The 21,268-nt window shown below is 41.0% G+C and overlaps 1 protein-coding gene across 1 annotated transcript in view; it reads left to right on the top strand.

Annotated features, from left to right (window-relative positions):
- Window positions 1-21,268, top strand: part of adgrv1 (adhesion G protein-coupled receptor V1) — a 93,352-nt gene that overhangs the window by 10,769 nt on the left and 61,315 nt on the right. The window contains exons 12-48 of the mRNA XM_088008962.1: window positions 459-585; window positions 1,322-1,507; window positions 1,644-1,824; window positions 2,041-2,204; window positions 2,307-2,430; window positions 2,552-2,812; window positions 3,744-3,870; window positions 4,012-4,235; window positions 4,331-5,065; window positions 6,278-6,651; window positions 8,351-8,530; window positions 8,939-9,119; window positions 9,245-9,438; window positions 9,557-9,686; window positions 9,960-10,040; window positions 11,012-11,151; window positions 11,242-11,607; window positions 11,702-11,945; window positions 12,214-12,429; window positions 12,537-12,752; window positions 12,837-13,081; window positions 13,177-13,358; window positions 14,220-14,718; window positions 14,811-15,117; window positions 15,249-15,458; window positions 16,342-16,472; window positions 16,670-16,769; window positions 16,858-17,037; window positions 17,152-17,315; window positions 17,804-17,891; window positions 18,825-18,903; window positions 18,992-19,130; window positions 19,578-19,719; window positions 20,168-20,433; window positions 20,545-20,720; window positions 20,861-20,988; window positions 21,072-21,253. Of these exons, the coding sequence (XP_087865088.1) occupies window positions 459-585; window positions 1,322-1,507; window positions 1,644-1,824; window positions 2,041-2,204; window positions 2,307-2,430; window positions 2,552-2,812; window positions 3,744-3,870; window positions 4,012-4,235; window positions 4,331-5,065; window positions 6,278-6,651; window positions 8,351-8,530; window positions 8,939-9,119; window positions 9,245-9,438; window positions 9,557-9,686; window positions 9,960-10,040; window positions 11,012-11,151; window positions 11,242-11,607; window positions 11,702-11,945; window positions 12,214-12,429; window positions 12,537-12,752; window positions 12,837-13,081; window positions 13,177-13,358; window positions 14,220-14,718; window positions 14,811-15,117; window positions 15,249-15,458; window positions 16,342-16,472; window positions 16,670-16,769; window positions 16,858-17,037; window positions 17,152-17,315; window positions 17,804-17,891; window positions 18,825-18,903; window positions 18,992-19,130; window positions 19,578-19,719; window positions 20,168-20,433; window positions 20,545-20,720; window positions 20,861-20,988; window positions 21,072-21,253 (7,669 nt within the window). The remainder of the gene's footprint in view (window positions 1-458; window positions 586-1,321; window positions 1,508-1,643; window positions 1,825-2,040; window positions 2,205-2,306; window positions 2,431-2,551; window positions 2,813-3,743; window positions 3,871-4,011; window positions 4,236-4,330; window positions 5,066-6,277; window positions 6,652-8,350; window positions 8,531-8,938; window positions 9,120-9,244; window positions 9,439-9,556; window positions 9,687-9,959; window positions 10,041-11,011; window positions 11,152-11,241; window positions 11,608-11,701; window positions 11,946-12,213; window positions 12,430-12,536; window positions 12,753-12,836; window positions 13,082-13,176; window positions 13,359-14,219; window positions 14,719-14,810; window positions 15,118-15,248; window positions 15,459-16,341; window positions 16,473-16,669; window positions 16,770-16,857; window positions 17,038-17,151; window positions 17,316-17,803; window positions 17,892-18,824; window positions 18,904-18,991; window positions 19,131-19,577; window positions 19,720-20,167; window positions 20,434-20,544; window positions 20,721-20,860; window positions 20,989-21,071; window positions 21,254-21,268) is intronic.

Genomic DNA, 21,268 nt, shown 5'->3' with positions numbered 1-21,268 from the left:
CGTCCATTATGCTTGCTTGGCTCCAATTTTCTCAGCATACACACATAAACACACACCCCTGTGGAGTTATACAGATTCACACACATACTTGACTGACATTGTTGTGAAAAGTGGTTTAATCAGTAGAGCCTCAACGTATGGAGTTAATAATAAATGCGCACCAGAAAAAACAAGGAATGCATTAAGAAGTTTATACTGAACCTTTTTAGGTATTGTTAGTTTTCAAAACGCCCAAATTAGATAAATAAGTAAAAATAAAACCCACAAACTTAGGAAAGTCGAAAAAAGTGCCGTGTCAGAGATTTCAACAGCTTTGCTATGAGTTTGATGTGACTTCAGCTCTCAACTGAAAGAACACAAAGATAAAATCTGTACTTAGTTCATCTTCTGCTGTGTGTCTGTAATCTGTGGTGTTTTGATACTTATCTGCTTCTCTTTATTTCTGATCACTTTCTAAGGAGTAACATGGAGAATCAGATCCTGAAAGCAGGCTTCACTAGTAGAGAGATCGTCATCTTGGAAAACGATGATCCTGGGGGCGTGTTTGAGTTCTCCCAGTTCTCCAGAGGCCCATGGTTTATCAACGTAAGTCTAAATGTAACACGGCGGCATAGAAAACAGCAATCTGCACTGTTGGTCAGAAGTTCAATCTTTATAAAAAATGAAAGTCAGATTCATCTTCATCTTTTAATACTAACTTTTTTTTTCTGGGAGAAATAGCTGTACAGTGGACACATGAAGTTGTGATTTTATTTTCTCATCAACCCAGGCTCAAATAAATAAATACACACCCACATATACTTGGGTAAAAAGACACATCAGTTTTGGAATGTAAAAAGTATGCCAACATTAAACTGGCATGAACCTGACCTCAGCCATATTAAAAAATATGGATTTTGCTTACGGTCATACAAACCAGACAGTTTAAATGAGCTTTAGCCTTTCTGAGAAAAATATTAGCCAGAGATCTAATCTTCATTATGACAAGAACTTGTAAATGTATAGTTTCTCTACAATTTTCTAAGGGGTGTACTGATCATTCTAATGTAGTGGAGGTGTATGTTTATATCTGAGTTCTTAAGTTAGAGCCTGTGTCGATAAAATACAGTCAAAAAACAAATGCATGTGTGTACACCTAAAACCTGCCTAAATGTTTCTAGAAAACATAAAATATTGTATAATTTAAACATTATCTGCCAACATCTGCCAAGATGTTTATGCATTCATCAGGGTTCTAGAGTTCCTCTTGGTATTAAGCTTTGATGCTAAATATTCATTTTTTTCTGGTGTGTCTGGTGACATTTGTCCAATTTAAACCAAGGAGGGTGAAGCTGTGGAGCTGCGTGTGGTCAGATCTCAAGGACAACTCCTGAAGCAGTTGATACGATACACAGTGACGCCATCAGGCAGCGCTGAATTCTATGGAGCTACAGGAATCCTTGAGTTTAAACCCGGGGAGAGAGAGGTGGTGGTGGCACTGGTCGCAACACCTGACGGGATACCTGAGGTGAGAACATAAAAGAGTGGCACATTTGGTGTCAATTATGCGTTTTATTTATTGTAGGAAATAACAAGGCAAGAAAACTCATTTCATTTGGGAGTAGAATTGTAAAATGAGTGTTTTTACACATATATTCATACAGCTGGATGAGATGTTTTCTGTGGTACTTAGTAGCCACAGCACTCCGCCAAGTCGTCTAGGCAACCACAGGGAGGTCAACATCACTGTCCGTAAGAACGATGACCCTTTTGGGGTCATTGAGTTTATCCGATCGGAGCTCACAGTCACCATCAATGAGAGCAAAGGAGAGGCAATACACCAGGGTAAGTGAACTAATGAGATACTTTTACTTTATAAGCGAATCTCCTTGACACACGGACCTAATAACTATATTGAATCTGCATTAACAAAGACTTTTGTGTGGCATTTAGTGGAAATGTGCTTTCGTCCAAACCAACGTTGTGTCAAACATTAAAGAGAAAATGCACAAATATGATAATATAAGCCTTGAACAGTGACACTAATGATCTCTCTTTCAGCTGTGTACCCTGTGGTGAGGAATCGAGGTCACTTTGGAGAAGTGTCAGTTTGGTGGGGCTTAGAGCCAGCTCTGCCGGCAGATGTTATGCCTGTCCATGGACAGCTTACCTTCAAAGAAGGAGAGTACTTGAAAAACCTTACCCTCTCCTCTGTGCCTGATGAGGTACATTGTTAGACTTGGGTCATAAAAGCTTGCAATCGTGCCAATTGAGTTTCTTTTTGGAACTTAAACGTGCATTGCTGTTGTTCTTTTGTATGACATAAGATTCCCGAAGACAAGGAGAACTTCACCGTCACGCTGTCAAATGCAACAGGTGGAGCGAGACTAGGAAACACACTCAGTGCCAGCTTGTGGATTAATAAGAACGATGACCCCATATATTTTTCTGGTAACAGTCAAACGACACATAGAAAATCCTTTGGATTATTAGTTTGTCGTGTTTCTAATGATACATCAATCTCTCCTCTTTGGTGTCTTTCCTCTCCTTTAACCTGACTCGCTCACCTCAGAACCATTCACTGCTCGTGTTCGTGAAGGAGGCGTTGTTAATTTCACCGTCCTGAGGGCAGGCCAAGCCGACTTCATGGCGACGGTGATGTATCGAGTGGATTTTGGTGGAGCATCAGCAGATGACTTCACTCTTCTGACAAATAGCACATTATTAGTGTTTGATGTGGGAGAATGGACAAAGAGCATCTCTGTGGCCATTGAAGACGATGACATACCAGAGACGGATGAACCTTTTTACATTGTTTTATATAACGCCACAGGTGAGTACAACAGTATGTTTGAAGTGATTAGAGGAAAGAAGGAGACACAGATGTATTAACATGTTTTCATCACTGAACAGGAATGAAAATAAATATATTCAAATGTTGAGTATGTTCACATTTTGTTATTGAAAAATTCAGTGTATTTTATTGTGAATTTATGGGACAGACCAACACAAGACAGTGCTTGTGAAGTGGAGGGAATGTTTGCATTCAGCTTTTTTGGGTCAATACTTTGTATAACCACCTTTTGCTGCAATTGCAGTTGCAGGGATTTTGGGGTACTCTTTGTAAAATTACTCAAGTTCAGCCAGATGGAATTTTGAAAATATAAAATGTCGTTGTTTTCCCAATTGCTAACCATGCTTATTTAGATTACATAACTAATATTACCTCACTTTGAAATTCATATAGATGCTATTTACTGTATGTTGTTTGAATAGACAGCTACCAAGTTAAGACATGTCATATCATTGAAAGTCTTGCTAAACGTTTCAGTGTAATTAGTATTAGTTTGTCTATGGTTTGTAGCAGGTCTGGTGTTTAACCCCAACCAGTTGCATGTTGAGGCTTTTTGCTCTTTATTTTGCCTGTTTAATTGCTAGTGGACTTACATGGTTACACGGTTGGTCTGATGTGCTCATAGTCTGGCAGCTTACTGTGTGGGCTTTCCACAGAGCAGCTATTGGAAAAAATAATTTTAGCTAAATATAGCTTGCAAGTTCCCTTTGTATGTCTTGTTTATTTATTTTTTTTTTCTAGAAAGGTTTAAAAGCAGCCTACTTATGTAACCATTTATTTTCAGACCCCTTTTTAAATCTTATTTTCCTTGGATGTGACTGTGGTTTATTATCAGTGGGTCTACATTTCTACTTTTGCGCTACATTGCTTTAGGTTTTGATCTAACCCAACGATATCCTTGTGCGCACAGGCGATGCTGTAGTTCATGGCGCAGACACAGCTAAAGTGGTGATTGAAGCCAATGATGATGCCAATGGAGTTTTCTCCTTGGAACCTGAAGAAAAACCTGTGGAAGAGGGCAAGAGCAACCATTTTTAGTAAGAAATGCATTCTGAGATCATACTTAAGTTTATTTAACTTATATATTCATGTGTTTTTGGTTATTTTTTTGAAACGCCAGAATTAATATCAATTTAGATTTTTAGAAATGTAATTTATTTGTTTGTCTTTTTGTCCAGTGTGCTACGAGCAAGGGGACACTTTGGTAACGTAACAGTGTTCTGGCAGCTGTTTGCCAATGACTCAGCCACACCTCTTGAAGAAAACCAGGAGTTTGTAAACACGCTGGGTTCCATCACCTTCGTTACTGGGGAAGAAACCAAACCAATTGTCCTCGAGGCTATTGCTGATAAACTCCCAGAGTTTAATGAGTTTTTTGTTCTCAAATTGGTCAATATCTCAGGTTAATATGAGCTAAGCCTTGAACAGTGACACTAATACATTTATTATTGCATCCATTCTTTTAAAATGTTTGTAACCTTATTTTTTTCTTTTTAGGCGGTTACCCGGGAGACGGGGGAAAACTTGCAGAGACCTCTCTGAATGCCTCAGTCCTCATTCCTTTCAATGACGACCCGTTTGGTGTTTTTGCTATTGCTGCCAACAACCTGGACCAAGAAGTTGCTGAGGATGTACTCGATGAAAACGATATGTCCTATGTAACGTCCTTCACCATTCTCCGACAGCAGGGCACTTTCAGCGATGTGCGGGTTTCCTGGGAGATCGTGTCTGCGAGCTTCCCGCAGGGCCTTCCTCTTATGGACGATCTCCTGCTGCAAGCCTCTTTCCCAGATGAGGTTGAGCTCAGGCCTCATGCTAGGAGACACCACTCAGCTACAGACACTTGGTTCTTCTCTGGTCTTCCAGGAGCTTACGGGACCATCTCGCCTGAAGATGCTCCTGCAGCTGTGGGTAACTTCACCTTCTCAGCTTGGCTCGTGCCCAGACTAAACACTGATGGTTTTGTAATATCCAAAGGAAAAACAAATGGAAGTTTGCACTATGGAGTGAAGGTCCACACCAATGAGTCACATGTCACTGTGATGCTGTACTATACAGTAATAGGTTCAAATAATACCCAAGTGGCAAGGGCCTCAGCAGAGAAGTTTTTGGAGGAAAATAAGTGGCTACATGTCATGATAACAGTTGATGACGGGCTTATTGAGTTTTTCTTGGATGGGACCTCTATACCTGGTGGCCTGAGGAGCATCAAAGGAGAAGGCATCAATGATGGTAGGTTTGTTTCTGAAACCTGTTCTCTACCGCTTTCTTTGAAATTGACTCAATATTCTCTGAAATGCAGTTGTTGCCACTTACGTTATGTCACATTATGATTTGGTTGTGTGTCTGCTATTATAAATCATAACTATGAAATACATGCACCAAGATAACAGTACGGTAAAGTATAAGTCAGTAATAGTCTGCAACATATGGCAATTATAGTGACTTCCTAAAGTAGCTTTAACCTCTGTGGATGCAAGAAAAACTCACAACGCACAAAACCCTGCACAAACCAGCCTCCTATTTGCACAACTGTTTTTAGAGCATTGCACTATGTTGCCTATAATGTGCTTGGCTTAAATGTGATTGTTAAAAAAATGTTTTAAGTTTTCACCTGAAACAATAATTGTGCATTGTCAGAATGTTTCAGAGCTAGAGCTATCTCCATTAGTTATTTTTACCTTCTTTCTCTTGTTTCCCAGTTAATACTGGAAGTCTACAATTTGTACATATACTGTTAATGTATGTGGACCCTCATTCGACCACATGCACCCTTCAGTTGTTCCCTCATTGTTCTGAGCTACTGGGACTCTACAATGCTTGAGTGGCTGCACAGCCTGTGCATTGTTGGATTTTGTTACAGTTCAAAGGAATCTGCCGGGATCTCCTTTTCTTTATATTCCCTTTAATTAATGCAGACAATAGGATGTGCTTCACAAATGGCTCCAGGAGGGGAAATACCTCATGCCTCTTTTGCTTCATACAGTTGCAAAATAGACATAAAGAAAAAAAAACTGTCAAGCGAGTTTCCTGTTTGCCCCAGTGAAATTTACTCAAAGATGTACTACGCAGTGTGGAATTTAAGTTTATTTCTGCCACAGACAGACAGGTTTGTGCCTCATGTATAAGTACAGGAGAGGTGTGAGAGGTGCAAGTGTATAAATGAATAATGAGAAAGAGCTTGAGCCGGGCATCTGGTGGCTTTAATCAAGATTCTGTTTGTTGCCTTAATCCAGTACGATAAAAGCAGCCAAATTAGTACAGAAACTCTAACATAAATTTAGACAATTATTGCTGTTTTCATTAAGTAGCAAAACTTTTCTTACTTGTATAGCTTTGTTATAACACTACGGACTACGTGCTGCTAAGTTATTAAATATTTTAAATATAAGGGTGTTACACAAATAGCATCCAGTAATTTGTTCTTGGGTTTTTCTACCCCAGGACCTTCTTCAGTGTTCATTGGGTCAGATCTTGAGGGCGAACAGCGCTACACCGGACTTCTCCAGGATGTGCGCCTGTACCACACGAGGCTTAACCGCAGCCAGATCCACGAGCTCCACACTCAGCCTGCCAAAGCAGACCTGCGAAACATCTCGGGTTACCTGCGGTACCGCCGGGATGAGAGACAGAAGTCATTCGTCGTGGAAACCAGGGACGACGAGGAGGAGGAGGGAGAGGAGGTGTTCTATCTGCAGCTGGTGGCTGTGCATGGAGGCGCGCGCCTCCCCTTTCCCAGACCCACTGCTGTTTTGAGAATTATGAAGAGTGACAACGCCAATGGGCTTTTTGGATTCACTGGGGCCTGCATACCTGATGTGAGTGCAGATGATGAGTTTTTAAGCAATCTCTGCACATTTTCAAAATGTGATTGTGTTTTGGCTCTCAGCTCACCCATAATAGATTTGTCCCGTAGATCAGCACAAAGGGGTGTATAGTTATGAAGTGGAGGGTAATTAACACGCTTAAAAAAGTTGAAAGTATGGTATGCATTTACTTCATCCCCCTTTAGTTGATGACCTTCAAATGTGTCTTTCATTTTCCCATGGGCTTTGTTTCTGTCAGCTTTGAACAGGTAAAAGTTAACTTTTTTTGAAGATTCTTCTTCAGAAAAATTAAACTTTTATGTTTAGGATTGTTCTGATGGAGAGTGAATATCTGGCCCGGTCTTGTATTTGCTGCAGCATTTAACATATTTTCTTTCAGTGTTGCACTGTGTAGCTCCAGCTACCTTCCCATTTATTCTCAGTTAAGCTTACATTACATTACTTTATCTTGAGTGCTAAGGAAAGGGATCCCCACAGCATGATTCTGCCATCACTAGATGCAACCATACAGATGGTTTGCTCAGGCTGAGGTGCAGTCTTGGTTGTCACTTCTAGTGGTTTTTATATGTAAACAAAACTTTTGATTTTGATTTCATTTGACCTGAATAGCTTCTTCTTGTAAATGCCTTTAGTTGGTATAGCAATGTGAACCTTTGCCGAAACACCAGGGTCGTATTTTTCTGCATTGGCTTTCTTTATCTTACACAGACTTGGACATGTCTCTATATCATGCAATCATCGTGCTAGACTATAGGGATGATGCTGTATGAAGGAAATGATCGGTTTTTGTCTTCCTCCAAAGTCGGTGACTAGAATTTTTTTTCTTTTAGAAAAGCCGACCGGGTTCATCAATTGAATTCTCAGTTTGCCGCTTTTCCTCCCCATAATGAGTTTCCCACTAAACCTGATTTCACGTGGTACAAATGGATGTATCTCTAAGCATTTCCGTTATTAGAAAAATACATATTTTTATGGTCACCATTAGTTTTTTTTTTTTGACTATAGGTGCCTTTGTAAAATATCTTGTAAAGATGAACACTATGAATTACTAACATTCATCACCATGTGTCATGGTTGGTCAAACTACTGATTACCAAAGTAGGGAAAGCAAAATGTCATTTTTAAGACTCGTCTCCATAGGACCTGTGTTGCAGAATTGCCAACTCTTAGTCTCCGCTCAGTAAATACATAGTATGCATGATACCAATACATGTAATATTAACCCATTGGGTTGTCAGTCTCTGTGCTGCTGCATATTTTATCAGTCTGACTGAGCGCGTGCTGTTCCTTTTAATTTTATTGGACGCGTGCGCTCTTGTGTTGTGCCGTCTGAGGTGGAGCGACAGCTGGTGAGGCAGCACAGGTCTGTCAGAGGGGGCATTCCTTTAGAAGTGGATCTGTGAAGTTCCTTCACTCGAAACGGGAGATCCTGCTCCTTGTTTCAATCAATACAACAGATGGCAGGCCTGGGGATGGCATTCCATCAGAACCAGAGCATCTCCTTTGTTTTAGACCATCTAGAGACAAAGAGTTACCTGCACTATCAGGTGCTTCCACAGTAGAGTTATTAGATGGTGTTATTAGCCTTAAGTATTAAGCTTACTCTTTTAATTCTAACAAACTGCTGTAAGTAAATGACAGTCTACAACTGCATCCATACATTAATAATGTTTGATAAATGTTCCAACAGACCACTGAGGAGGGCTCCACCATCTCCTGTGTGATTGAGCGTGTGCGTGGCTCTCTGGGTTTTGTCTTTGTGAACTACACTGTTACCCAGCTGGACAGCTTGGAAAGTGACAGCCCAGCACATGAGGACTTTGCTAATGCAACCGGAGCTGTGGTTTTCGCACCTGGACAGCGCTCGGAGGTGTGTCAGTGTCTGAGTCTTTCTGCGGGTTGGGAAAGAGCCTTATAGTGGAGTTTATTCAGGAAAAAAAATGTTTGTACATTGTACACAGAAAGCATGAAGGAAATGCTCTGCGCTATATTTACAAATTTCATAAAAATTCCTGATGTGCACTTTTAACAGAAGTCCTATACTCTGGCTATCTTGTTTCTTGATAAACAGCTCCTCCTAGAGGGCGCCTGGTAGGAAATTTGAAACTTAGCAAACAGGTGAAGGGAAGTTCTTATATTTAATGCTGCCACATAAACACTATTACTTCTGTTTGTTTAAAAACACACAACTCTAAAACTAGCTATAATAACGGCTACAGTCTTGACTTTTTCTTTTTTTTTTGATCTTGGAGATAATGTTTGCCAACCCTTCCCTCAGGTACTGAACCTTGTGGTGTATGACGATAACCTCCCAGAGCTCTCAGAGTCTTTTCAGATTGCTCTAGTGTCAGCAGAGTCTGCTGATGGGAAGCCAGGCTCCACCCCCACCAGCGGAGCCAGCATCGATCCCAATAACTCCGTTAATACTGTCACTGTCAGAGCAAGTGACCACCCTTATGGTATTTACTCTCAACATGGGTTACAGTTACAGACCCTTGCTTATTACTAAGTAACATATGACCCCTACGTTTACCTGTTTCATCGTACATTTTCCTTTCTTCTCGCGTACCCTTCTTTCTTTCAGGCCTGTTGCAGTTCCAGCCCAGCCTGCCTCAGGAAGGTCTGATTTTACCAGCTTTGCAACCTGCACACATCACTGTTCGTGAAGAGGATGGTCAGATCCAGCTGCCAGTCGCCAGAGCCCAAGGCCTATTAGGAAAAATCATTGTGGGGTATAGAACAACCCCCTTCACAGCGTCCAGCCCTGAAGATTATGAGGTTATTTTACATGTATTTCTTTTTTTTTTGTTTGTTTTTTTTGCTAATTCGCCTACACTGACGTTGTACCTAAATGTAAATATTACAATTTTTTATTTTTATTTTTTTTCCTCATCAGGACTCGGCGGGAATTCTAGAATTTCTTCCAGGTGACAGGTTGAAGTTCATCAATGTGACCATTGTAGATAATCCCGTCCCAGAGCTTGAAAAGGATTTTCGGGTGGAGCTCTACAATGCAGACGGAGGAGGTGAGAAGTTCAAATTTAAATCACGAGTTGATTTTTCTGAAAGTATTGTGCTTTTTAAACATCTGCTGAATTGCTGATGCATCCTGTCCCTTTCTGTGTGACCTGTGTGCTGTGCTCCTGTTTACTTCACCATACCCACATGTGTGACTGCCTGCCTACAACTCCTTCCTTCTTGCCCCTCAATCTCCTTCCTGGTGTGATTCCAATCTGGCTTGAACCCCTCCATCCCCAACACCAACCCTCGCTTTGTGATCCATGTGTGTGATCCATTAGTTGATCATTTTCTGCATGGTGAAGCGAGTGGTAGTGGGGAAAATGATTTTGACTTCCTCCCTCCACCCTATCAGCACCCTGGTAAGTCTCCCCCTCCTCTACTCCCCATTATGTCTCTTTTGTCCACTCCTTTATCATTACATTCCTTTAGGAGTGTTTGCCTTTTTGAGTGTGCTTGATATTTACATTACGCTGTGACCCTGGTGAGAAGTAATTAAGAAGATTGACATGGGAAAAGCAAATAGCGTTCCAAAGAGGCAAACAGAACACCCGTTTGTATGAACTGTCAGCAGCCCCACTGTCTTTCTGAAACTTTGGGGTTTACTAAGTAATTCTTAAAATAATTGGAGATGCAATTAATCAGAGTATTGTGGCCAGGTTTTTTTTTGTTAAAAGCTTTACTAGACAAATGTAGATTTGTCTAGTAACCAAATCTAAATTTTATAGAGCATCTTTCAAATTGGAAGGCTTTTCACTGTTCTGAAGTCAAAACAGCTATAACCAAGAACTAGCAAGGTATACCTTAAAAAGTATTCATGAGTGTCTATAAATTGGCAACTCTTTGTCAGCTTGATAATATGTTGAGTATAAAATGACTAAAGTAGCTTCCTGTGGTAGCAGGCTGTATGAACAGTGGGCAGTCTTTCCTTATTATAGGATCTTATAAGTTTTGCTCTTATGTCGCCCAGCTGATCTGTTTTATTCCTTACTTTACACAATCTACCTGAAGATTGTCATTGTCAGCATGACCAGACAGAACTTAAGGGCGATGCTTTTGCTGGTCATAAAACAAATATATTTTCTATTTTTAATTTTCAGGCTGAAGGTCTTCTGTTCACCAGGAAATTTCTCTGTACATCTCTAAAAATAATATCCACACACTTCTAAAACTTGCATTTTTATGTCATGTTCTCAATCATACTATTACTAAATTTTCTGTTCACAATAAGTTTATGCTAATCAAGTGACTTCTTTGGAAGTGCTTTCTTCACTCTTCTCTAGTAGTGTTTTATAGTGTGGCACGTCAAAGTCATCTGCAATTCTCTACACAGCCAACTTGGGAATTGCATCTCGTATTACTGTCACCATCGCCGCTTCTGATGACGCTCATGGAGTGTTTGACTTCAGTCCTCAATCTCTATTTGTTAATGGGACAGAACCAGAGGATGGGCTCAGCTCCATCATCCTGATGGTTAGTCAAGTGCACAGTTTACTATTCATAGAATGTTAACAGATTGTTGAACATCCTGAGCATTTTCTTTGGTTTTCTGTCCTCGTACAGGTGGATCGGTCTTTTGGAGACCTCTCTAATGTGACTGTGTACTGGGAAGTTGATCCCAGTTCTGAAGGAGAGCTCCTTACAAGGTTTGGCAACATCTCCTTTGGTATAGGGCAGACATCAGAGAATATAATCATCGGTGTAGCCCAGGATGAAATCCCCGAGTTGGACAAGAGCTACACTGTGTCTCTGGTTAACGTTTCAAAAGGTCGTCTGGGCGTCCAAACATCTGCCACTTTGACTGTGTTCGCCAGTGATAATCCTTATGGTCTTTTTGTATTCGCTAATGTATCGAGGTCTGTTCGTCTTCCTGAAGCGGATGTAAGTGTCTCACTCACTATCCAACGACTGAAAGGAACCATGGGTCAGGTGTGTCCAGTTACCACAAGCCGAATATATAGACACATTTCCATATGTGGCTGTTGTGTCATCCTTCAAAATCTTTTCCACTTTTTGCCATCAGGTGCGAGTCACATATGGGACACTAAAGGAGTCTGACCCAGAGCCTTACAGGACTCCTGGTGTGGGCCGAGCCACTGAAGGGCAGGACTTTGTTTCCCTTCTTGATTCAGTTGTGTTTTTGGCCAATCAGACTGAGGCAAACGTCACACTCAGAGTACTTGACGATAACGATCCAGAACGAGATGAGAGTGTCTTTGTCAAACTGATCAGTCTTGATCTCATCAAAGGAGATCAAAACAGACCCAGTAAGTTACTGTGTATAGAATTTTCTGATGGTTTTATTTTATTTTTTTTTTAAACATGAATGCAATAATGTCTAAAGCATTAGGGCAGTCCTCCAAGTCACTGAATTCAAATGGTTAAGTTATGGCTGCACAGGACCAACACCAAGTTAAACCAATACTGGTTAGATTGTCATTAAAGTTTGTATATCTAATATATTTCAAGAAGATAAAGTATTTTTAGTGACTTTATCATGTTTAATGCAGAAAATATGCTTTCTGTACCATTCAGTCTTGACGTCCCCCTCTCTGGGCCCTTTGACTGACATTGTTGCCCAGGTGATAGTAGAGGCCAGCGACGACGCTTTTGGAGTCCTCCAGTTGTCTGCTTCTGCTGTCAGTGTTGCAGAACATTATGTTGGGCCCATAATAAATGTCACGCGAGTTGGTGGGATTTTTGCTGACGTTTCAGTCAAATTCAGAGCTATTCCTGTGACTGCCAGAGTCAGTAAGTTTTGAACAAATGAAGCATGATGATGATGAAAAAAATCCAACTGACTGGTGCAGATGCAGGTAAGCCTGTGCATTATGGTGTGCTGGTGTGTGCTCTTGCAGGCGAAGACTACAGCGTAGCCTCGACTGATGTGGTCCTTTTGGAGGGAGAATCCAGTAAATCTGTTCCCGTCTACGTTATTAACGATCTGGTTCCTGAGCTGGAGGAGACCTTCATTATTGAGCTGATCAACCAAACAACCGGAGGAGCTCTGCTGGGAGAGCTCACACGTGCCGTCATCACCATATTGCCTTCTGATGACCCCTTTGGTGCCTTTGGTTAGTAGCAGCACCAATCCAAGTTCTTCTTTACTAGACTATTTATAAAAGCTCCTCAGTTTCATCTTTTTTTTATTTACCCAGTCTTCCAGGCTGTCCCAGTGACAGTTGAAGAACCAGAATCCACCTCTGCTGTGGTCACGTTGCCTGTTGTGCGCAACGCTGGCACTATTGGAACGGTGGCAGTCCAGTGGCGGGCAACTGTCAATGGTAAACTTGCAGAGGGGGATATCAGACCCACATCTGGAGAAGTTAAATTTGCTCCTGGGGAAACTATGAAGACGATCAGGGTTGAAATTTTACCTGACGATGTACCTGAAATTACTGAGGTGACCGAAGTAATGGATAAAGTAAAAAAAATTGCATAATGATATAGCCTGTCTTGTTATAAAAAAAGTATTTCTTTCTGCTCTGTGTGTTTTAGGTTATTAAAGTAGAACTAATCGGTGCCAGTAACGGAGGAAACTTGGGAGCTGATACATCTGTTAACATAATAGTGCCTGCAAATGACAACCCATATGGGACAGTTTACTTTGAACAGACTGTTTATCGTGTTCAGGAGCCACTGGAGGGAGCTTACGGTGCTAATATCACTGTCCGCAGGAGGTACTTTTCAGAATAATTTATAGCTTACTGAGCAAAAGTATTCACAACTCAGCCACAAATCTCAACATGTCTAATTTGGATTTTATGGGACTGGCAAAATTATTGTCCAGTTAAAAAGTGGAAGGAAAATTATACATACAGTATGCTTTTATTGCTAGACCACTGCATTGTCGCTCTGGCTGTACTTATTGTTGTTGTCTTCCTGGCAGGCGAACCTGTTCCCCAATATAGTAGAAATTATCCCAATATCTTCCTGTATTTAGTTTGATCCATGTTTCATTCAGCTCTGACAAGAGTTCCTGCTCCCACTGAAGAGACTTCTCCCCATGTCATAAAGCTGCCACAATCATGTTCCACTAAGGCAAAGGTCATTTTATTACGGTCTTCCATTCCGTAAGATTTTGAATATCAGAAAGTCAATATTTGGAACCATCTGAGTGAAGCACATTTTCCTGCATATTTCCCTGTTTCCACTATGTGGCTTGTAGCAAACGATAAAGGAAACTTCTTAGCACTCTGTTTCAACAGGTTATGAATCTTACTACTCTTCCATTAAGGCCAAATTTGTAAAGTGCATGACTAATATTAGCTATTTTAGTGTTTGAGTGTAAAAGGGGCTGAATGCAATTATACAATATACTTCTCAGATTTTTATTTAAAAAACATGTATCATTTTCCTTTCACACAACCATTATATGCTCTTTAGTGTTGACCTTTCACATAAAATCCCTATAAAATCAAATAAATTGAATGGTTGATGTGACAAGATCTTTTCACTGTATATTGTTTAACACTTATCCATACAACAACACTCTCTAATCTTCACTGCTGCTTTTGTTTTTCTCCTTTGCCCTCTTCCAGAGGAGGTCACTTTGGCCGCTTGGTGATCACGTACAGCACCTCTGAGCTTGACATTGTTGGCTCGGCTCAGGCTCAGGACCAAAATCTATTGATCTACTATGACTCTCCGAAGTCAGGTGTTCCAGCCAGTGGCCTGTTTACGACAGTGAACATCACAAGTCAAAGAGACCCTGTGGCTGCATGTGCCGCTGCCTGTTTGAGAGAACGGGCCTGCCAGGCCTTCTCTCTGTCGTCAGCCGTGACGCCTCCGACCTGTTCGTGGGTTACATCGGGGGCCGACCAGCTGACCCCTAGATCTCAGGTTTTGACTTATATTAAAAACACCACTGCAGCTGCTGTCTTGTTTAGTGCCCAAGCGGTGGCAGGAAGTGATTACACCCCTGTCACTACTCAAAGTGCCTTTATGGAGGATGGATCTGGGACTGCCAACCTGTCAGTCTTAATCTTGACTGACAAACTCCCAGAAATGGACGAAAGCTTCTCTATACAAATCTTAAAGGTAAGGCTCAGTCCAACCTAAACTTAAGTTATATTTCAGTCGACATACAAAAGCTCTGTGGTAACTAAATGTGTATCCTGTGTTGTTTGAAGGTAGAGTTGGTCAATTTGACCGTGTCACCAAAGAACTTGCCTACAATCGGTCTGCCAGCTAAGGCTGTAGTCACTATAGGAGTGAACGGAGATGCATTTGGCATATTTTTGATCTACAGTCTCAGTCCTAACGCCACTAAGGAAGGACTATACCTCGAGGTTCGAGAAGAGCCCACAGTTGTGCCGCTGGTCATTGAGAGAAGAGGAGGAAATCTGGGCACTGTCACTGTAGAGTGGAGATTTGTTGGAGGAAAAGCCACACCAGATGCTGATTTCATTGGGAGTGGGGGGACTCTGGTCTTTGATGGTATGTGCTAGCTTCTTGCCCATCTCCATAGCCTTAGGGTCATTAAAAGGTTTACCTTTCTTTAATTTGTTTTACTGTTTGAATTTGGATTTTACCAACGTTGCTTCTACCTTTTTCCTCTTTGCACGCAGGTGATCTTAAGAAGACAGTAGAGGTTGTAATCAGAGACGATTCGGAACCGGAGGACAGCGAGAGCCTCATGATTGGGCTTGTTAACACAGCTGGAGGAAGTCGCATCCTCCCAAGCTCAGACACTGTAACCGTCGTGATTCTGGCAAACGACAATGTGGCAGGAATAGTAGGATTCGATCCAGGCTCACGCTCTGTCATTGCCAGAGAGGGTGAGTATTGTACATAAATTTGCTAGAGCTGCTGTACCAGTACTGCTAATATCAATGTGGTGGCATAACTCTTTTTAAAATTCTGTCATTACACAAACCGCAGTGAATTTTATTGGGATTTTATGTGATTGACCAGCATTGAGTTGTTCTTTTTTTGTTTGTTTGTTTTACAAATGAAGAAAAAAATGATATGCATTTTTTGATTTACTGTAAAGTGACAACAAGTAAGTCATTGCCAATATCAAGCAATTTATTTTAAGTAGTCCAGTGATGTTCACTGCAAGCCAGATAAGGAAGACAGCAAAGATGTTGATGCACTACATGCAAAATGCAGCATAATTATGCAACACTTTATATTAATCTGTGACATAAAATCCCAATAAAATTTATTTAGTTTTATAGTTATACTGAGACAAAATGTGGAAATTATTTTAGCCATTTGGTCATTAACTAAATTTCCTGCATGTTTACTGTTCTCCTTTTGCCAGAACAGTTTAAGAAAGTTTGTATTGTGTAAATCAGTTTCAATCCACAATGCAGCATAGAAAGGTGCTATTCTATAAGGTCTGTGATTCTCCAGTAGCAACCAAGCACTCAAATAAGAGGAATTTCTGTAAGACGACCCTCGTGTCACTGGAGATGCCTTCTAATTATGTATGAATGTGAAAGTGAGAGTAAGCACTTATGGTGATGGCTGTTGTTGCTCCAACAGGTGGGCTCCGGCCTTTTCATTGTCATCATTCGCGCTTGAGTGGTTAAAGTCTCCATGTCGTTAGACAGACATCTTGAGAGACCTCTGATGTCATCTACACCATAAAAAACATTTTATTGGAAATGAAAAAAATAATTACTATGTTGCACTATAATATATTTCTTATTACAGGCGAGAGGTTGTCCCTATTAGTGTTGAGGTCAGCTCCAGGTTTGGGTAACGTCACGGTAGACTGGACTGTTCAAGGTCCTCTTGCTCGCCGCACTTTTGTTCAAACATCAGGGACAATTTTCTTCAATGAGGTAAATAAGATGTCATTATTATGTTTTTTTTTTCTGAAATATTTATTTCCTGATGCCTGTGTTTTTCTTTCCTAACCCCAACCCTGACCCCGCTTTATTTCACGACTAAGCATTTACTGGTGTCAACTGGTGAGCAGATTGCAATGAAATGCCATGTGCATGTTATAAATGCTGCATATTTATGTTGATTCCTGCAGGGACAGCTAAATGGCACTATAGTCCTGCAGCTTATGGATGATGCCACACCAGAGAACCAAGATCAGTACAGAGTGTCACTTTCCAACCTACAAACATTTGGTACGAAACATAATATTTCTTTTAGCGAATAAAGAGTCTGGAAGACCTTTGTGAATATACTTAATCTGTATTTAACACTTGCATGCAGGTGTTGTATTGACTGGCCATGCTGCACTGGACGTTCAAGGCAGTGAAGCAGTACTCACTGTCGACACCAGCGATCAGCCGTACGGGCTGCTAACTATCGCGCCGTCATCCCTCAGGGTGAGCACAGAGGAGCGGGACCAGATTATAAACATCTACGTCAACAGAGAGTTCGGCACCTCAGGTTTGTAAGCAAAGTATGAACACATACAACTGTAGTTACCTTTTAGTAGATTTGTTACATTTTCACGTACCATGAAGAATAAATCACAACAATTATTTTTTTTTCTGCTTGTAGGAGCGGTGAATATTACCTATGAGGTTATTAGAGGTTCACTACAAAATCTGTCAGAGGTGGAGGGTGCTCTTGCTGATCCGGGTCAAGACTTTGTTTCTGGCACTGGCTCTGTGGTCCTTCAGGAAGGACAGACTTCAGTTCCCATTCCGGTCACCATCAAGGAGGTAAAGCTTAAATGTCCCCCTACTCCATTTATCTAAACTTAACTGTAAAGTGCTGCACGTATCCTTGTGTCTGGATAAAAATTGTTAAACCCAGAATTATTCCTGCTCCTCTATTTAGATTTCAAATTATTTTTATTCAGGTTTCGTGCTAAGGAGAAATGTTACAGGCATATCTCAAAAGGTTATAAAACAATGTAAAAGAAGCATCAGTTTTGATAAATAATCAGGTTTTATTTACATTTTAATATTCATGTTGAAAATAATAATCATATCCAAGTTATTGGATTTATCAAACTGAAATAGCTGTTGCAAACACCCAAATATTTAAAAATAAAAATAATTAAGATTAATAGGGTTGTATGTGCCCCAAACGTTTTTCATATGACTGTGTGTATAGCATATGTTCATATTCTCTCCACAGGGCTTCCCTCACATTTATTTTAGCAGACTGGGTAGAATATTGCATTTACAGCTTCTTTTCTTATCAGGATGACATTCCAGAGCTGCGGGAGTTCTTCTTGGTCAACATAACATCTGCAGTGCTCATCACAACTCTTGCAACAGTTCCCCAACTTGGTGAGAACTCTCTACAGTTGTAGAGGCAATAATTTCAAGCCAGTGTGGACAGTCCTAAAAATGAACTTTTTTGTAGTTTCTTCCGATTTTGTTTTGTTGTTTTCCTAATGCATTGCAATAAATTTTCCTCTTTTCTTTCTAAAATCCTTTAACATGTCCTATTGTTTGATGAGCAGAGGTTGCATATTGTACTTTGCCAGGTAAAATACACATACGTATACATTTGAACTGCTTTCCATATGAGGAACTAAAATGCATGATGTACCCTCCAATTGCAATAAGCTGTTAAACTTTCAGCTCTCAAAATGGCTCTTTAGGTGCAGTTTTTCTCCCTTTTCTTTGAGATCTTGACCACAGCCCAATTTATGAATGAGTAACTTTAGAAAGTGATGAGTTGACAAAGTATAAGTACAACTACAACAGTGCTCGGAGGTTCCCAGAATACTATCAGTCCGCTGCCTGGAGACACATGGTAAACATGTTCTTTTGGCAGCAATCATTATGTGGCTTGGATGGTGAGACTGATGCTTTTTATGATTGAGGAAGTCTTGGGATTTGGTGGCAGCGCGTAGCCTTGTGTGGTGAGGAAGAAGAAAGCCAAACTAAACCCATAACTGGCCTCCCAGTGTCCTGGCCGCAAAGCAAATGGAAGAACACTGCTCAGAGAGTCATAAATCAGTCCATAAATACATCACGCTTGGCTCCTCCGCCTCCCAGGCTTTTCTCAGGAGATGCCTCCTAGTTGTAATCCTTTGCGATGGCCATGATTAAAGTTAGAGCCCCTGCACTTACTCCCTTCCCTGCTTTTTTGCTGCTTGCAGTTCAGATAAGCCTGGCGGAAAAACTATAGCACAATTATTAAATTATAAACCAAAGTAAGAACATAATTTCCATTCTCTCTCTCTCTCTCTCTCTCTGTTTGCACTCCTTTAGACACCAGTGGCTTGGTGGCAGAAGTCACCATTGTTGCTAATGATGGGATTAGAGGGGTCATTGAATGGACAAGCACCATGTAAGAAAAAACATCCAGAAATTTGTACCATTTAAATATACGCCTACGTTGTGTTAAAAAATTATTCGAAATGCGCTTTTGTCTGCAGGTACGAAGTGAATGAGACAATCGGAGCACTGACTCTCGTGGCGTACAGGAACAAGGGGACATACGGGAATGTCTCCCTTTTCTTCTTTGCTCAGAACTTGGAAGCCCAACAGGGACTTGACTACAACACTAGTGAAACGGTTAGCAATGTCCAGGATTTAAGTATTTATTATTACACACAAAGTCAGCACTCTGCACATGTATTTAGACTGTAAATGTCCTATTTGCAGTATTCTACTAGCTGTCAGGGGACAAACATGTGGAAAAAAAGATGCTCTGTTCAGATGAGACCAAACGAAAACTTAGTGGATTTTATGCCGTGTGGTTTAAAACCAACTTTGCCCACCATCCTCATGGTGAAACACGGTGGTGGGAACATCACTATGTGCTTTGTTAAAAGTGAAAACATCTGCATTTAATATTTCTCCAGTTAACATTACAAATGTACATACACTTGAAGGAGTTATTGTGGAATAAAGAAAGTATACCCTGACTCTAACCTTTTTCCTGAACTTAGGCTCCTACGGGCTTTTGTAAATTTAAGACTGAGTGTCAGTTTTCACTTTTAACTCCCTCTCTTTTCCCAGAGGCTCCATTTTGTTGACGGTGAAAGGCACAAGTTTGTGGAGGTGCTGATAATTGATGACACAATTCCAGAGGGAGCAGAGAGATTCCAGCTAATCTTGTCTGAGCCTTCACCTGGACTGGAGCTTGGCAGAAATACTACAGGTAGGAAAAAGGACAGCATCGAACAAAGTTTTTAAAAGCGGCCACAAAAGTAAGTAGTGGGGTGTTTCAAGACATAACTCGTAAAGAGTGTGCACTTTCTTCTTCAAACAAAAAGTCATTGAGCTGACTCTCTTCACACCAGTAAATTCCCCCCCTGCTGGAAACCATAATGCTCTGATACTTAATTTTCCCTCTTAAAAATTTTTTTTTTTTTTTTTTTGCAAAACCAGTCCACTAGCTCTCTAACTAGTGTCAAAGCTTTTCCTTTAGTTGTAGTTCAAAAATACAAAAAAAAAAATGCTGAAAGAGGTGGGTGAGATCAAGTCAACATCCCTTTCACTTTGTAAAACATTTGATACGTTTGTTGTAGTGATAGACTTAAATCATGTTTCATATTTAATAACCCACAGTACAATGTCTAACTTTCTTTGTCTGTCTGCTTTAACAGCTACTATAAATATCCTGGCCAGTGATGATGGACATGGTGTCATTTCCTTTAACACCAGTGATCATTTCCTGTTACGCGAGCCTACCTCTACGTCACAGCTGAGTGACAGCGTAGCTAAACTGTACGTGGTGCGTAACCCAGAGGAAGGCACTTTTGGCACAGTCTCTGTTCAGTTTACCATCATGGATGCCAACGGCAGCCTGGCAGAGGGTGATGTGATGCCAACGCAAGGTTTCATAGTTTTGGAGGATGGAGTCCGATTTAAGGTAAGTTAAGCAAATGTAAGTACCAAACGTCATTGAAAGAAGTAAAAAAATAATAATAATTCCAGAAGCTCACATAGATCAAGTGCTAATTTATTTTCCCTGTTGTTTCAGATGCTGGAGGTCCGAGCAATACGTGACGCTGAACCTGAAGGGAATGAAACATTCACATTGACCCTCTTTAACCCAACAGGAGGTGCACGGCTTGGGGACCAGCTCCAAATTCTTGTCACTGTCCTGGAGAACCTGGCCCCTTCAGGCTTGTTCCGAATCGGACCCTCTCTCAACAGGTCTCAGTGCAGTTTTATCAAAGGATCTGAAAGGAATGCTGCTGCTGCTGCTGCTGCTGCTGCTACTTACGACCAATCACATGTTTTAAATAGTTAAAAACTGCATTTCCTACATAGGGTTATTTGTTGTGTCTATTCAGAACCAGCGCAGCGGTGGTGGCTGAAGAAGGAAGCAGAGCTGTCTTCCTCACTGTCTCTCACAGTAATGGCTTGGAGTCAGCGGTTAGCGTAGAGTGGGAGATGCAGTCTGACACAGCTACGGCTTCTGGTGAGGCTAAAAAGTAAAAATCAATCTAAAACTCTTCTTGCGCTCTTCTTTGACTCAGAAGATGCTCTTCTCTCTTCCTACAGCGGGTCCCCTCCCAGTCGTTGGTCTGTATCAGAGCTTTGAGAACAACCCTACATCTGCTTGGTGCTCCATTCCAGCAGAGTCTTCCTCCCTGGCTTTAAGGCTTGACCTGAAGCCCGCGGCTGGGGCCATCCGCACTCTAGCGACTCTGTATCGGTGGCAAGGTGTTTTTGTGCCGATAGAGGTAACCTGGATATTC

This window comes from Poecilia mexicana, unplaced genomic scaffold, assembly GCF_051168715.1.
Source record: "Poecilia mexicana isolate PSO_F unplaced genomic scaffold, ASM5116871v1 scaffold_9, whole genome shotgun sequence".
Lineage (NCBI taxonomy): Eukaryota > Metazoa > Chordata > Actinopteri > Cyprinodontiformes > Poeciliidae > Poecilia > Poecilia mexicana.
The sequence above is the reverse complement of the archived record's forward strand: the minus strand, read 5'-3'. Positions and strand labels throughout refer to the sequence as shown.